The sequence below is a fragment of the Theobroma umbraticum genome, unplaced genomic scaffold (assembly GCF_002168275.2).
Source record: "Theobroma umbraticum cultivar Fairchild unplaced genomic scaffold, ASM216827v3 scaffold_130.0, whole genome shotgun sequence".
NCBI lineage: Eukaryota > Viridiplantae > Streptophyta > Magnoliopsida > Malvales > Malvaceae > Theobroma > Theobroma umbraticum.
In genome coordinates, this window is record NW_018397264.1 from 6,665,057 (window position 1) to 6,682,555 (window position 17,499).

The 17,499-nt window shown below is 36.1% G+C and overlaps 3 protein-coding genes across 6 annotated transcripts; 1 reads left to right on the forward strand and 2 right to left on the reverse strand.

Moving 5' to 3' along the window:
• Window positions 1-968: 968 nt before the first annotated feature.
• EMB2799 (NAD(P)-binding Rossmann-fold superfamily protein) lies at window positions 969-3,923 on the forward strand. Of its 2 annotated transcripts, XM_021436069.2 has the most exons (9): window positions 970-1,290; window positions 1,393-1,508; window positions 1,725-1,897; window positions 2,117-2,210; window positions 2,452-2,562; window positions 2,665-2,754; window positions 3,009-3,094; window positions 3,276-3,340; window positions 3,603-3,923. In XM_021436069.2, exons 1-9 carry the CDS (start codon window positions 1,107-1,109, stop codon window positions 3,710-3,712), a joined length of 1,029 nt encoding a protein of 342 aa, XP_021291744.1. In that variant the 5' UTR covers window positions 970-1,106; the 3' UTR covers window positions 3,713-3,923. The 2 variants fall into 2 exon arrangements, with proteins under 2 accessions (XP_021291743.1, XP_021291744.1); XM_021436068.2 differs by having other exon boundaries at window positions 969-1,290; window positions 2,452-2,754.
• A 3,526-nt stretch (window positions 3,924-7,449) lies between these two features.
• Window positions 7,450-10,383, reverse strand: LOC110421106 (F-box-like protein). Of its 3 annotated transcripts, none has more exons than XR_002445610.2 (5): window positions 10,114-10,383; window positions 9,845-9,982; window positions 9,316-9,564; window positions 8,277-8,620; window positions 7,450-7,933 (listed from the first exon to the last, which is right to left on the reverse strand). XR_002445610.2 is itself a non-coding variant. In XM_021434580.2 (4 exons), the coding sequence occupies exons 1-4, from the start codon at window positions 10,183-10,185 to the stop codon at window positions 8,351-8,353; spliced, it is 729 nt and encodes a 242-aa protein (XP_021290255.1). In that variant the 5' UTR covers window positions 10,186-10,383; the 3' UTR covers window positions 7,450-8,350. The 3 variants fall into 3 exon arrangements, 1 of the variants encoding a protein (XP_021290255.1); XR_016351554.1 differs by having other exon boundaries at window positions 7,450-8,108; XM_021434580.2 differs by having other exon boundaries at window positions 7,450-8,620.
• Window positions 10,384-10,705: 322 nt separating this feature from the next.
• On the reverse strand, window positions 10,706-15,247 carry LOC110421105 (double-stranded RNA-binding protein 2-like). Its single transcript, XM_021434579.2, has 4 exons — window positions 14,834-15,247; window positions 13,741-14,015; window positions 12,563-12,782; window positions 10,706-12,372 (listed from the first exon to the last, which is right to left on the reverse strand). Exons 2-4 carry the CDS (start codon window positions 13,984-13,986, stop codon window positions 11,069-11,071), a joined length of 1,770 nt encoding a protein of 589 aa, XP_021290254.1. The 5' UTR covers window positions 13,987-14,015; window positions 14,834-15,247; the 3' UTR covers window positions 10,706-11,068.
• Window positions 15,248-17,499: the final 2,252 nt, after the last annotated feature.

Genomic DNA, 17,499 nt, shown 5'->3' on the forward strand with positions numbered 1-17,499 from the left:
TTTCAATTAGTCGATTATGGGTTCTTTTATGGGTAAGTTGTGTTGCTAACATAAGTTATATAGTTAATTTTATAAAAAAAATTATCAAAATACTCTTGATTTAAAAGTTAGTATATTTGATCATATTTAAGAGCATTTTGATAAATTTATTAATAAATTAAAACTGTAACTCTTTTTGAGAATGAAAATTTATCGACAAATTATTAATTTAAAAAATGACATGGGAATATTGGTTAAGGAAAGGTCTATATGTCTAAAAGTTTTGAAATTCTATAGTATATATATAAAAATAAATTTATAGTTTTATTTTGATAATAAAATTTTTATTTGGTGAAATGCTCCATAACGATTAGCCAACAATTAATTTTAATAAATTTAGAGATTAAAATAAAATATATCACAATAGAATTATTTTGTAAGCTTCATTGTCCCAAAATTCCACAATTGATATGTTTTTTATTTACTTTAAAATATGAAATCCTGACTTCGTCACTGTATGAAGATAATTGAAATTATAAAGAGTAAAAATAATATTTACCTTTATTGTGGACTTTGCTCGAAAAGAAAATCCAAATTAAAAAACTTTGAATTCTTCTTGTTTATAAAACTGCACTTTATTACGGTATGTACTTTTATTTTCTTTCACATCTTTAGAAAATTCCAAAACCAAATCTTTCCCATATATTAATTTCCGCAAGAAGTTAACGAAATTATTATAGCAACTTACCATATGCAGAATTGTTTATTCCAAACGGCGACGTTCTTTTGAGTTAAGACAATCCAAAGCGGTACGACGTCGTTTTGCGAGTTAAAACCGGTAACCCTAACATAAGTCAGTTCTATGAAATGACAAAACGAAACTACCAATCAGAGGCCGATATAAAAGCCCACCCAACCACAAATACACCACGTGTAATGAGCTTATTGGTTGTGACGAAGAACAAAATCCTCCACCTGGGTAGGTACTCGAAGCTAAGACAATACAATCCACTTCGTTTCGTGCAAGAAAGTCAAGGGCAAATCAATGTTCATCAAGATCGACCGCAAGAGAGAGACTCCTTTTATCTTCTTCTAATTTCGTTTTTTTTTTTTAATTTTTTGAGTAAATGGGAACCATTTCTTGCGTCAGTCATGGTCACTTCTCCAACTTCGCGAGTTTCTCGAAAAACTCAATCTGTTCATCATCATCGTCGCCACCGTTTTTCAACAACCCAATTCGCATCTTCAAAAGCTTCACCTTCTCATCATCAATGGCTGCTTCTCTTCATGTCTCAGCCTCGTCCACAGTTGGTCTCTCTCTCTCTCACACACACACTCTCTCTTTGACTATTTTTTTTAATTTGCTTTGACTTTATTTTTTATTAATCTGGGATTTTTTTTTGTTTGAGGAAGATGAGATAAGTGAGCCAGTGGAGGCGATGGCGTCGTCTGGAATGGTGGGAGAGAATGATCTGCTAATTGTGGGACCCGGTGTTCTTGGTCGCTTAGTGGCTGAAAAATGGAGGGAGGTAAACTAACTGTTTGATTGCTTACCTTAATTCAGTCAACGCTCTCTTACCTCCGATTTTCTTCACGAAATTCCAGCATTAATTTCATTCAATGTAGTTTCAAGGGTTGAAGTTCAAAGGGTTTTCTCGGATAACGATAAGGATATGCTAGACGGGTTTTAGCCTTTTGGGTGTTATTTGGAAGGAAGGCAGTTATTATATATGTTGTTGAACCAGGAAAATCCCGGATGTCAAATTTATGGGCAAACTGTGACGACGGATCACCACGATGAGTTAATGACAATGGGGATTAATCCATTTTTGAAAGGGAATAAAACTGATCAGAAGTTTCCTTATGTGATTTTCTGTGCTCCTCCTTCAAAAACCCCAGATTACCCCGGTGATATTAGGTACTTATGAGAAAATTTTCGCTACCTGTTCTGCGTTTCTGTTGTTTATAATAACTGGCCATATTGGTATTTTATGGTAGTAGTCACTGATAAGGAGCTGTACGAAAAGCTTACCTGAATGAGGAATTTTGGATTTCCTGTTAATAGCAAAGTTTGAATTGGTTACTTTGTCTTATTTAACTGAAATTGTGCTATTGGTTTGGGCTTTGAATGAGGCAGGATGGCTGCTTTAAGCTGGAATGGTGAAGGTTCTTTCTTATTCACATCGAGCTCTGCACCTTTTGATTGCTATGACAATGGACCTTGTGATGAGGTGTTACATTTAACATAACACATTGTTCTGCTGGTAGCAATTTAATTTTTATTCTTCTAATTTTTCATGTAAGGCAGTTTTCCCTATCTGAATAAGTGTGGAAATGCATCATGACTTCTGAATTATAATGCCAGTTTACTTTCATGACTTGAGATGCATCACTATAGTGTCCTACCTTCTGTATTTGTCTAGTTTGGCTGTATATTAACTTGAAAGGTCACAGATCTAATATTCTTTACAGGACACACCAACCGTACCGATTGGCAGAAGCCCTAGAACAGATGTTCTTCTCAAGGCTGAAAAAGTGGTGTTGGACTTTGGTGGTTGTGTTGTTAGGTTGGCTGGACTTTATATATCCTTTTCAGACTTAAATTATGAAGAGATATGTATATATGTTTCATGGACTTGTGGATGTAATCAATATTGCATTCATGATGGCCTTAACATTTTATACAAATTAGATAGAGGTGCACATTTCTATTGGTTACAGAAGGGGACTGTTGATTCCCGTCCAGATCACATCCTGAATCTTATACACTATGAGGTAAAAATTCACTTTTTATTACTTCTATTCACATTATATGAATAGCAGGTCTATTTTTCTGCATGTGCACATTCTCTCCAGTTCTTTATTACAATATTATGAAGCATTGAAATAAAGTACTCATTTTTGTTTTATGGTTTTTCCAAATTTTTAATTCGTTGTTGTTCATAGACAGACAGTTCTTTTTTTGAGATTTGCAGCGTCAGTTAGGTACTTTGACTGGTGTTGATGTCTATTTGTATACTTGGTAATAGGATGCAGCTTCCCTATCAGTAACTATTCTGAAGAAGAAACTTCGTGGTCGGATTTTCTTGGGTTGTGACAATCATCCTTTGTCCAGGTTGTCTTCTTTTATACTAGGACAGATGACAACTTGTTTCAAGATATTTTTTGCAACACTATCTACATTAATTTTTGGGAATATCCCTAATAGCTTTCATAATGAACTAGATTGATAGCAGCAAGTCAATCAAAATTGCTTACTTTGCTGACTTCTTCTCGCTCTGTTACTTTCTCTACAGGCAGGAAGTAATGGACTTGGTTGAAAAAAGCGGGAAATTCAGCAAAAAGTTTGAGGCCTTTACAGGTGGCTTTTTCTTATTTACACTTTGAAAAAGTATATCATTGATGACAGATCAACAATTGCATTTCTGTTTATATAACATAAAGGTTATTGATCATTGGCAAACATTCTATATTTGATTCTTCTGTTCGTCTTTTCTGAAGGTTTTCATAGGCTCCTCATTTATTGCCCCTACTATCTTTCTTCTTGGTTTTGTTTGTTATTGTAGTTTTGGTTCTTCGCTATGTAAAAACTTGCATTAACCGGCATATATTGTATATTGCAGGCACTAGTGATCCTTTGGGAAGGAAGTTGAACAACACAAAAACTCGTCAGGAATTGGGATGGGAGCCAAAATATCCTAGCTTTGCTAACTTCCTTGGAGTGTCAGAATAAACCCATACCTTCATCTTCATTTCCAAGATTGAATGGATTAATGGTGGAAGAAACTCGATTAGTTGGCATAGGGAATATTTTGCTAGCATTCTCTTGTGACATTTCTATTTTCCTTTCCCAATCAATTCTGGCAAATACTTGTTCATGTACAGTTTCTGAACATTCACACTAAAGTTTTAATAATAAAAATTCCATACTTGGCACATTTTCAGTTGGGTTGTTCTTAAAATATGCCTTTTGACTGATTGATTTTCATTTGATAAGGACTGTGTTCAAGCTTCCAATGGCCGTACTCCCTTCTAAAGCTTCCTTATTCCTCTTTGTTGCATTTCCTTCTTTGTTGCATAACAGCCAACAGCCAATCAATAGCCGAGAAAGTCAGACCAAAGGAACACAATGTTCTACATGTAGCCTCTTCATTGGTTGTTACAAATCTCCACCCCCCCTTCAACTAAATCCTTTGCAGCAGTTGCTCTGGTTCTATTTTACCAGTCTAAACTCAAAAAGACTCTTCTTTATGTCTTCAGTTTTGTTTTCTTAAGATCTCTTAAGTAAATGGCAACTATTTCTTTGCTGTCATTTCAGCTAGACCCTGTGCCGGGCACTTCTCAAATCTCTTCATCTCTACCTTTTTTAAAAAAACCCAATTCCATCTTGAATTTCAAGTTATCTTCCATCTGTTTGCTGCAATACTCTCAAGCATTGAATAACATACTGTTCAGTCCTGTTTCTATCATTATTTTAACAAATGATTTTTGTTCATTCATCGACAAAGACGATTTCATTAATGTAATTGGCAGATACCAACTTGTCCAGTAGGTAACAGATGCAGCTTCCCTCTCAGATGCAGTCCTGAAGAAGAAACTTCGTGGCTAGCTTTTCTTGGGTTGTGACAATCATCCTTTGTTCTCTTGTATCGGGACAGAAGATGATGATGCGTATCCATACATCTTTTGGCCTCATTTTTTCGTAACTTTTGACCACATCCCGAACTTTTTCAGTATAAGATATCTTGAAACGAGCTATCCGACAATTAGATTAACCTTAAGTATGAGGCCTTTACAGTCGGCTTCTTGTTTACACTTGGAAAAGTACACAATCTATGTCACTAATCATTAAGGATCAAGACATAATCCTTTTGTTTATTACAGGCAAGCATTCGATATTTTATTCTTATTTTGGGTTTTCCTAGGAACCCTTTTCCCCCCTATTTTTCTTGTTTTTGCTGTCCTTGTATATGGTTCTGGTTCTATGGTATTTGAAGCTTCCATCAACTGCACATATCTTGGTGTTTTGCAGGTACTAGTGGTCCTTTCGGAAAGAAGTTAAAACAACACAAAAAGTCGTGAAGAATTAGGATGGGAGCCGATGTACCCTAATTCCTAGCTTGGCTAATTTCCTTGGAGTGTCAGACTAAATATTGCCTTTATCTTTCATTGCTGGGATATCTTTGAATTATGGTGGAAGAAACTGGAATTATGTTCCATGCTGAATTCTTGACCATGGAGCTGCCATCAATCATCATGCCTTTCTTCATCAGTGTCGCAAATACTCATTTATGTGTCTGAACTTACAAAACATAATGATTAAAGTAATCACACTTTGGCACATATTCAGTTTGGGGAGTAGTGTCTTATACTTAAAACATGTTTTTAGTGGTTTGAATTATAGACTAATGCACGAAATAATCAACAAATGAGGACAGTGTCTGTTCTGATAGTGCTAAAGTTTTAAAACGATATCCAATTTAAATTCGAAAAAACTTTTATCACTCCATGCATAAAGCCATGATGGAAAATTATGCCTTGACACAACATGCTTACCAACAAGTTCCAATTGCAGGGTTCTTGATGAATTTGATCAATGAACAAATCCAACGGAAATGTAGTTGAACAGCCAATCGATTTCAGTCAACTGTCATAAGCTCGAGACGAGGAGGAACCTTCAGCACCACACCAAACAGAATTATCATATTAAATTTGTGCCATCGTGGTTTATCAGACTAAGTTAATTATAGTGTTTGAGTTATCTAATCAATCTTTTCTCAAGGCCAACTGTTAAGAAAGCTACCTCATAAAATTAACTATAATTAAAGCAGTTGGCATGTGATCTTCCAAGTAAAATGGGGTCCAATCTGTTCAGATGCACTGGGTTATTGCCTTCATCCTTGAGTGCAAGCAGGAAGAGATACTGTGTCATCCAGTCAATGGCATCATCAATACTCATTTTGTATGCTAGGGCATCATTAATATTAATAGAAAAAGATAGATCTAAGTACCCAACATTAAGAGATGTTAGAGACAAGTAGTTTCAGGATTTTAAATGATCTTTGTTTGTTGTCTAGATTCCAGATTAATCCCTTCCTTTAAGGGAGAAAATGAAGGAGTAGAACAACAAAGTTACTCATTTCATTTAGTTTCCTATACATGCTTTTCTTTCCCATTTTTTTTCTCGTTGCCTTTCCCCAAGGAATATCCCTTTGAATTGATGCGTTAGTTCTTCAATCATTAATGAGTTTTAAGAGGTTGGCAGCTAGTCACCTCTGGTTTAATTGTTGTGGTTAGGAAAGAAAAGCAATTTCTGTAAATCATTTTCCTTTATTCAACTTCACATCAGATCTCAGATTTTAACTTTTCTGAGCTCCAGATTCCCAACTGTCTACAATTGAAAAACAGTACTTTCTTCTGAAGCAAAATAAGATTTACAACCCCCAGAGTAATGATTATTTAATCCAAGAGGCCAAATTTTATATTGTTATTAGTACAATGTTCACAGAAATCAACTCCACAATACACTATTCCAAGTCAACTTGACTTGTAGCCTGAGGTTTCTACTTCTATTTCCTTAACATGTCTCATTTCATCATATGTTCCCACAGGAAACAAAGAAGAAACCCGGAAGATTTTGAGGCAGCAAGGGTTTTACAATGGGGAAGTTATGTTGCATGGAATCTGATGATGATGATGGTGGCTTTGATCTCACTAAAATTTTCATGGTGTTAATCATAGCTCTAGTGCTCATGGCTCTCTGCATCCCACAACCACGACGTACTGTTTATGCTGTCCACCGTTGCCGTTGAAAGCTTTGATTCATTTCATGTTTTCTTTAATCTCTTTCAAGTGTCTCATTACTGCAGCAAATAAGATACGATGACAGTTTAACTTGTAAGAATCTGGAAGCTCCTACTTTTTTATGTTTCAATTGAAAGCTGCTGTTAGTTCATTTGCAGCATGGAGATGGATACATCTGGATAGTTGTAGAACATGTTTGTATAATCTGATTCATTGTTGTTTCCTCTTCTTCTTGCCTTTATGAATTCTTCTGTCAAAATATGGAACTGATTTCCAGCTTCACTTGCAAATTCTGGCAATTTCTCGTTTAACATGTCATTCAGATGAACTCTGGTAATTGCCAGGGTCAGAGAACGAAGTTAGGAAGCCTAGAATGAGCTTGTGTGGACTTTCCACCTCAAGGAAGCCGTCAACTTTGACGGTGTCAAGCAATCCGAAGGGCTTGCTAGACTTACCCTTCACAGTTGACCCAGTTTCCATATGCTTTTTCCATTATTCTTCCCTCAATTTTGGTGGAAACTGATGCAATGGTTCATCTATTTCTGGTTGCAATTTTTTTTTTTTTGAAAAATGGCCATTTCATTTCAGCACAACAGGGATTCAAATCAAATTCCTGTAAGAGTGCAAGGGCAGCACCAGATTTTAAATTGTTAATAGACCCATATCAACTTAAAATCCAAGCTTTGCAAGAAAACCACACAGCAAAAGTATCCCTTTCGTTCCCTATACAAAATACCCTTGCCATCCAAGGCAGGAATCTACACAGAATCTATACACCTCTTCAGTCAAAAATCACCGATCCTATCACATGTATACAAAAACCTGATTCACTCAAAATAAGCATATAAACATTACCACATAACTTCATCAGCATCATAGCAAGAAACACATCCCAAAACCTCACCCAAACCAAGCCCGCCTCCAAAGTCAAAAGAAAGAGATATACCTGTTGAGAGGGATCAACAGCTTACCAAACCACCAGCTCTCCAACCATTCAGGTGTAGCATGCAAGAAAGTGGTGAATCATCAAACCTCCTTCACAACAAGATTTGGGTTATCCTTATCAAACAAAACAAGAACACAGCCTGAACCTTTGACAACAGCTCCCTGGATGATCTTCACCTGGCCTTCCTATCATAAGAGCATTCTCCTACATAGAGCATGGACATTCAATCAAAAACGAGAACACAGTCCTCATGTCTCCTTACACCCTCTTTAGCCATGTTGTCAGCAAGTTGAGGCAGAACTAAATTAACTCCCTATTGTTTGATCCTATGTTCTCTGGAGAACAAATTTTTGAATGATGAAACCAGTAAATGGAGAAACTGCCAGGACGCAAAGGGTTTCAGTAAATTTATACTACTGAATTCCTCATTGTTACAACTTACAAAGATCACAGAATCACAAATATATTAACATTTTCTATTTAAAAAATTTGAAATAAGTCAAATAGTATGCAGTAGATATACACACACATCAACTTAGATACTCACTAGTATAGATCATACAATGATGAGTCATTAACACTGTGTACATCTGCTTATCATTATCCAATTATCTAACCCAATCATTGAGGGCTTTGATTAGACCAGAGATTGCTCGTGGACTCAGCAACGGATATCTGAACTTGTAAAACCTCATGAATGGCTCCTCGTTCAAGTACCCCCAGCACCTCCTCTTCTTTCGCTGTTGCAAGATCTTGGAGAGAGATGCAACGAGAATGAGATTCATCTCGCATGCGGAAACCATAGAACCATCTGCCAAGCTTCCACCACTTGACACACACTTGACGATCAGAAATCTTGCTACTCTGAAGTGCTTCCGTGACATGTGAAGCCTTCCCATTATGATGTTAAAACATCATTAAGCACAAAATTATGATTAAGCATGTGGCATAACGAAGGCTACAAGAAGCAAGCTAAAGTAAGTGTCAATTGATGGGCGGAATGCCCAATCAAGTTATTCGTTTTATGTCTCCTAACACCCAAGGCAGACAGAAGGCCCATTACCTCTACCGCAAGAGTGTGATATGGAAGGCAGGAAGGGTGAAGACATTGATTGCAAAACATATAGAAAGATATAATTTTAAATTTATAGAGAACGTCATTGCCTAAAAAAGTAGCAGACCAGTTTAGCTTTTGGATGCATGCCTACTTATGGGAAATCATTTAATGTTCCGTCGTCATCACCAAAAAGAACAAGTTTCCTATCCACTAACTGCTAGAGAACTGATTCAGAGCTTACTACAGTCAGTCTCCACTGTAAGCATAATCTATAACAGATAAACAACCAATACTGATCGACTATCCATTACTAATTATGTTTCAGGTCTATCCCAATGCCCCTCCTCCTATCACCAAGCTGGTTTTATCGAGTTGTGTAGTCAACCTAGCCTTTGAAGTAGCATAACTTAAACCACAGATTTCAAAGGAATATTGTTTTCGCAGTTTTAACATTTAACAGAGACAGCAAAAACATATATTTCAATCTAAATAAAACAAACAGAAGAGAACCGCAAAAAGGAAAAGTTACCGGCACTTGGAGGCAATTAAGGCAGTAGTGTAGTCCAACCAGGTTAAGTAACACGTTCAGCTTTGGTTTGAACAGGACCATTTGAACATCTTTAAATCCGAACTGCATTGACCTCAGGCATTCAATTGCTTTCAGATAGTTACTAACGTCGAGTGACTCAGATAGTGAGCATTGTTCCACAAATTTAACAACAGATGCAGCCCTACCGGCCACCTCCTTGTGCTGTTTTTTGTAAAATCCTCTCCACCCCTACCATCATTTTCAAAATCTTCAAACCAATACAAGGAATTGAATTACCTAATTAGCACTACCCCCCAAAAACTCATAACTTCACTTGAATGACATTACAAAAGGAAAATGAAAACCCCACTTCAAAGCTATGATACAAAAGCAATTAGACCAAATCAACCGATATGAGAAACAGAAAATCAAGCTTTAATCAACAACTCCACAGCTAAATCACCATAATTACATATAATTAATCATAAAAACCTAACAAAAAACGAAAGAAAAAGAGTAAAAGTACAACCTTGAAGTTGGGGTCTTGCAAGGCAGCTTCGTTCAAAAGAGGCCATCTTTCTCTGACAAGTGACTTCCATAAACAATCCGACCCACATAAATCCCGCCAAACCAGAGAGCAACAACCCAACGAGGAAAGATCCGGCACCTAAAACCCCGACGGCCCAACAAACCAAAACGGAAATCTCTTTCACATTCCAAAAACACCCAGAAAGAAGAAAAAGAACAATGAAAACTGAAACCCTGTGGGAAAACAAAATGAGTGAAATGAGAGCAAACCTCAAGGGAAGAAGCAATCTTGAGAGCTACATCGTTTGGAAGTGAGCTGTATGTGCAATCTGATTGCTTCATGCCTTTGGGTGGCGATTGAATTTTTGGAATGGGAAGATATGATGATGAAATCAATCACTCAAAAACATACTATTCCTTCCGAAGGTGGGATTTAATAAAAAAAAAAAAGTAGATTTTTGAGTTTGTCGGAAAAACTGGGAAGTCAGAAGTTCAGATGCTTGTTAATGTTGGATATTGTTATCACACGCAAGTTAACCGTCTTGATTCTTGCAACGTGGGCCGTTTGCTGTCCCTTTTGAGATCCTGAGCTTGGGAGTTAAAAGTTGAAAACAGCGTCGTTTGACGGACGTCACTTGTCCATAGTATAAACGGGCAATCTTGGCCCAATAATTCCGTGCTCTTGGGCCTCTTTTTCCTTGCCCTTTTCCAAGGGAAAGGAAATGGGAAAATGGGTAATGTTTACCATGAGGTTTAGTCTATATTTTTATCTATTTATCACATGATCAAGGCTTGAGAGGCACCTTCTTTAGGCTTAAAATTAGGCATTGGTAAGCTAAATCAATGAGCCACATTGGAAATCACGAAAGCCCTAAAGCATGATCAAACCCACACCACGACGCATTTCGTTTGCTTCAGCTGGTTTAAATCTAAATTCCCATGGTGATACAATGTTCCCAGCCAGGGCAGCAATGATACATTATAGTACATCAAATAGCAAAAGCATCTGTTAAGTTTCATGCAAGCAGAATTTTCCTCTTGATGTCAGAAGACAGCTGAATTTACTTCAACAGAAGTAACAAAAAATAGAGGCTTTTTATTTCTGTGATTCTCTTATTTCGTTTCTTTTCTTTATATATTATACCGATTTGACTTGTAAAATTCTCTCAGCAATTGCCTGTAACTAAAGGATGCACAAAAAGAACAGAAGAAAAACTCCAACTGCTCACATACTAAGTTTGCCATAGTCCACACTTTGAGCCGAAATTTCTCCTGTTGGTTCAACCTTTTTCGACTGAGCACCAGAAAACAATCTCTCTTGGATGGGACCGGGAGGTTTTTTGGCAGGAGGAGCTGAACAGACCGGCACAACTGATCTAATCTGAACTGCTGGTGCAATGAAACTAGCTGACGGCATCACTCCAGCATTCTTCATACCTTCTAGCCCTGGCCTTCTGGAACATGTAGAAGCAGTAATTCTTCTTGGTGGTGGAGTAGGCATACGGGGGTTTAAATTTTCAGGTCTGAAAGTAATAGGACATGAAGTACCAGCTGTTCTGACCATCACAGGGGCTGCAAATGATCCTGGCAAACAACCCCTTGTTGAAGTTGCAGAACCAACAACAGGGAAATTTTGGGGCCTAGCATTAGATTGCCAGTAGTCTAAGGCATGTGGATTTCGTAATGCCAAGTTTGCCTTATCTGTGCTCGTTGCTTGTGGTCTAAGCCTGGAATCTGTGAACCCGGAGGAAATCCAATATTGTTCAATTTGGTTCCTTTCTAGTTGATTTGAGCATCCAGCATTTGGCATTGTCCTGCCACTCCTCTCTTCATCCTGCCCCTCCAGCCTCTCCTGAAGTCTCTGCTCAGAGTAACTATTGAGAGAACCCAAAATATTTATAGCAGTATTTGGAGAAGGCGCTGATGCAACTGATAGATAATTTTTTTCCCAGTGATTGGAATCCCTATCACCACTAAACCACTCCTCTTCCACTTGCGGTTTTTCCTCTATCTCTTGTATGGTGACTTGGGATATACTCTTAACAGGGACAGGCACTGGATGCATTGAAAAGTATAGAACTGGGCTGATTCCTGGAACAAGGGAAATGGGGTCTGGCTCCTGCGATAGGAAATACTGTCTATGGTCTGGTTGGAATACAGAATGAATATATGGAACAATCTGAGGTCTATGTGGAGAGGTAGGTAGAGAAGAAAGTGCCAAGAGGTGGTTCTGATTATGGTATGCTTTTTCTTCAAGCCATGCTTGGTACATAGATACTGCTGGGGAGATTTGAGAACGTGCACAATTTCTATGCTGTAAGGAAAACAATGATGTATTACCACCATATCGGCTTACATCCCTCTGGATGGGAGCTGAACTATGTCCATGATGCTGGAATCTCGGTGATGACTTGTTTGTCTCTGGTGGTTGGAGGGAGGCAAGATAACAGGCAACAGTTAGCTGTTCCTGCTCATCATTACTCCCAGATTCTAATGAAGGAGAAGCGGGTGAAGCACCTGACTTTGACACTGCATCAGCAACACGAGGAACCAAATAATAAATGAGAAAGGCATATATATATATATATATGGACTTACTTCTTCAGTAAGCATAGTGTGTTCATTTCTATTTTATTTCCTTTCATTATGGCTAGCCACCGCAACAGTACCTTCTACTTGTGAAAGACAGCCCAAAGAACCAGGAGGAAAATATACATACACTTTTTCAGAGCACTCCAAGCAGTCATTGCTGCATTTTTTTGAGCTTGCTTCTTGGTTTTGGCAGTCTCCCCAGTGAAGCTCATTCCAGCAAGCTCCACAGTACAAGAGAAAACAGGGACATGGCCTGGTCCAGATCGAACAGTTGTATAAACTGGAAGTTTCAACCCAGCTCTATGAGCTGTTTCTTGAAGCAGATTCTTATAAACTCCAGTTTCATCCTGCATTGTTGAAATAATTAAACATGTGTAGCACTTGAAGTAATGTTTCTCAAACAATATCTAAAAGGAAAGGAGAATGGTAATAATTACAACCCATGTAGAAAAATAAAACAAACCAAAGGAAACAAGTCTTTACTTGTCCTGGACTGAAACACTATAGGAAGCCTCCTACTTTGTTTCTTACATAGCAAAGCAGTTAGAATAGACATGAAAAAGAAAAAAAAACTTAATTCAGATATTTTCTGTGATTATTTATCAAGTACTATTTTCCTTATTCTTCTGTCATTTGAACTGTGCACTTTCATATTTTCCAGCACAGCATCTATATAACAGTCAAATACAAGCTCATAATCATTAAGTAATAAGGCATGCGAGTTTGGATTAGTTAACATTCCATTGCATAAACATTATTGATAACAACTTTCTCATGAAAGAAACATTATTGATAACAGCTTTCTCATGAAAGAATGCAGGCATTTTTGTCATCAGCCATGTTTTGCATCTTCCATAAAGTTACCTCATGATGTGTTTTGTGTTATATTGACATCCATGAATATATCCACATTTAAAAACCATAATACTGGAAATTCATTATATTTTCTCCAAAATGTGTCTTGCCCACCACTTTTTTTTGCGAACTTCTTCGCACCTATGGAGGTGGTAAAAATGTACTGCAAAGGCCAACTCTTCATATATAATATTATAAAATAATGCATGGGAAGGCAAGAGGCAAAAGCCAAAACATTTCAACCTAATTTATGATCATAGTAAGTTTCTACTTAAATAAGGAGCTTGAGGAGATTTCTTATATCATCTAGCATGAAGAGCTTATAAACCCATTTAAATTCAGTGGACATAGATGTTAGAAGGAATGCCAAATCTGAAACAATTGAAAAACTTAGGGCTAGTAGGTAAGAAACTAATTAAAGAAAAAGGAAGCAATAAGTTAAGCACATACCAATACTCTTGCAGCCAATGCTCTAGAAGGACCTTTCTTTGAAAGCACATTAAGTGCAACCTCAGCAGCTGCATGCTCTGCTTGTCTGAGAGTACTGCAAAAAGTTGGGCTCTGAAAGATTTCCCCGTTGAAGTTGACAGTGGCTTTAAAGCGAGGAGCATGGTCCGGTCCCTCCCGAATACAAGCATAAGCTGGTAAGTTGAAGCAGCTTCTTTGAGCTAGCTCTTGCAGCTGATTCTTATACATCCTTGTGATTCAAACAGCCACAGTGTGCTCTACAAAACGAAGAAAGAAGTCAGCCATACACTGCGCTTCAATAATTTCAAGAAGAATAATTATATAAATAAACCTGATAAGACCTCAAAACACCCCCCTCTCTGTTTTTTTTAACCCTTTCCTCGGAGAGATCATCCTCAAAAGTGAAGAAGCTTCAACAAGACATATGCTATGATAGTAACTCAATTAAAATTTATACTTCAAGCTCTAATTTCCCAAGGAACATAACCCAGACCGAAACCAAGTGAAGAAACTGAAAAAACCACAAATTTTAGAAGCTTGCTTGCCCTTAAAATTGAAGAAGATCGTACTAAGTGGGTGAGCAAAACCACTCTTGATTACTTTATGATAAAGAAAGGGAAAAGCTTCAGTCCTGTGGAGTTCATGAACTATCCCCGAACTAAGCATCTGAGCAGCAGATGGATTGGACAACAAAAAGGAGACATACCCTTACATGGCTACACAACATTTCTTCCTAAACGATAAACTTGTCAATTCAAAACTAGCCTATAATCCTGACAAAACGGAGAAAACTTGAGAAAGTAAATGAAGGTATGAATCATATGACAGTCTTTAAATCAGCCCATTTTATCAAGCTAACCAACCACCCAATGAATTGAACCGACAGAGTATTTACTGTACTTTGAATTGAATTCAATGTTAAATGCTAATTAAAGAACCCCACCTTTAAAATATTCAAAAAAAATAAATCCCACCTCGATCAGATCACTCTCCAATACAGAAAACTCAAAAACTCAGATCAAGAAAACCCCATCGAACAAAACATCAACAGAAGAAAAAAAAACTAAGCTTTTACCTCAAAAGTGTGGCAAGTTTGCAACTTTAATGACCCACTTGGAAGGTGGATCTCCGGCAAGTAACAGCATGGCTTGGTTACCAGAACCCTTGGAGGAATCTAAACCAAACCAACAAATGAAAAACTCAAACCCTTTTTTTTACTGTCTGTCTGGTTTGTGTTATGTTGGACCTTGTTTCTGTTGCCTACTGTTGTTACCAAGAGCAGCATGGGAGTGCTGACTCGGTTATGTTCCACATACTAACTTTGAAAAACACTCTTTTTCATGTATTAGTTTACTGCTACAAAACAAAGTACAGCTTAGAAAGAAAATGCCTGCCTAGGATGAATATGATTAAAGAGAGAGAGAAAGAGAGAGAGAGAGAGAGAGAGAGGAAATAAAACTAGGGGAGGCGGGGAGCTTTCAACATGAGCCATTAAATGTTGTTATCAAAGTTTATGGGGTTGGTTTTGGGCTAATTTGTACCTACCGCACTAAATATAGTATTTTAAATTAATATGCATTTATTTATCTTCTTGGAATGTTGATATTTTCCCATCAACTCTTTATGGCCATTTTAAAATTCTCCTTTTCTTCACATGAAAAAGTGGAGGTAAAGTTATGTAATTAGTTTTTATACTATACAAAAAATATAGATTTAATCCCTCTATGATCATTTATGTGAATTGAATCTTTTTATTTTATTAATTTTTTAATTTTAATCTTTGATTCTAACATCGTTAAATTATATCATTAAATATATTGACGTGACATTTTAATCAAGTTGATATGACATAATACTGACATGGCAAAACATTTGTTTTGTAACAAAAGATTTAACTTTTTGTGTGAGTTTAATAAAAAAATTAAAAAAAAAACACCTTAATTGTAAATTAACAATTAAATGAGATTACCATTTAGAACTTTCAAAAAAACAAAACATTTATGAAAGAAAAAATCTACCGTTGAAGAGGGAGAATTAAGAGAGGGAAAATCAACTAGTTTTGAATTTAGAATTGAAGGTAGAGAAAATAATGAGTTTTTTTTTTTTTTGAAAATTCAACTAGTTAATACAAAAACTTTGTTGCAATCTCATTTATATTTGTTTCTTTTAACAAAACAACAGATCTAACACTGCTGATTATCTGCTTAGCAAGTGCAAATGCAAACTTGGTCTTCTCGAAAACTTGAGACTTGTAGTCCATTTCCCTCTCTTTGTAGTTCACCATGGTTGTGCCGGCGTTTATTTTCTCAGTTAAACCAATTTTCTGATTTAGAGAAGCACCTTTGGCAGTGGCAATTGATGTGATGCTTCTCATCAAAGGCTTTTGTATTAACCAATTGAATTTCAATGAAAATTTGTTAATTCAAACCAGATGAATCTTCCAAAAAAAAAAAAACCCATTATTTTCAACATTATACGACATCATCTCTATTAATGCAATGTCAGCTTAATCAAATATGTCATATTAGCATACTTAACGATCAAATGTAATAGTGTTAAAATTAGGGATTGAAATTAATAAATTAACAAATATATGGACCCAATTCACATAAATTATTATAAAAGGACTAAATTTATACTTTTTGTATAATATAGGGATTAATTATATAATTTAACCAAAATTGGATCTTTTTGCAAGGAAAGAATAGAAAACTTTGAAATTTTCAAGGGAAAATGTTATGGCGGTATTTCCTTGGAAAAAAAAAAATTATGTTTTGGATTGGAAAGTAGACCAATGAAATAAACCCAAAAGTTCTAAATTTTCAATATATGTGAAATAAAAGTCAATCACTTGTTCAAATTTTATTCATTTGTTCTAATTATATAATTTTAAAGCTTGTTATATTTTTCTTTTTGGATCAGCAATTTTAGTAGGTAGTACTCTTTCAAATAAAAATTTGCTTGCATATCCTCCTTCTATATAAGGAAAGATAACTTGTTTTCCTCTAATTTTTCAGGTAAGAGTATGGTTATATCTTCTGCTTTATGAAAGAAATAGGTTCTCTGTGCCTCAGGTGGTCCTAAAGAGGTTATGTCTGAAAGTGAAACATGAACTGTAAATAGATTTTGTCTACTTGGTTCCCTGTTAGAATAATACCAATATTTACATTGGGTAATATAGTGAAAATGTTCTTTGGTTATCATTTGGGGTTTAGAAAACCAATAACAAAACTTGAAGCAAAAAAGAAAAAAATGAAAAATTAACCACCAATAGTACCTAATGATTAGCAAATCCTTAATCCTCAATTATCAAGCAACATCATTTTCAATTACATGCACAAATCTAACAATAATGACATTTATCAATTATTTTATCTTCTATTTTCATCCATTTTTATCTTCCAATTCCCTTCACCCTAACCTTGATCATAATTGACAGCCATTTGTAATTATCATAATGGTAACAACATGGGAGTTGTCTGTGAAAATATGTAAGCCCTTGGTGCATATTATTAATAAATTAGAGAAAATTATTGTTTGCCAATGACTTGGGATTTGCGTATACAGAGCCTATATTTATTTTATGTTTTAATGATAATCCAAAAAAAAAAGAAAAGCAAAACCAAGAATCTTCAGTTACCATAAAGTAGATTAACATAATGAAATCCAACTGCCCAAGGGAGATCAATGAAATGATGAAAAGTTCAGGGGTGACACAGATATTTATCATATCTTAGGGGC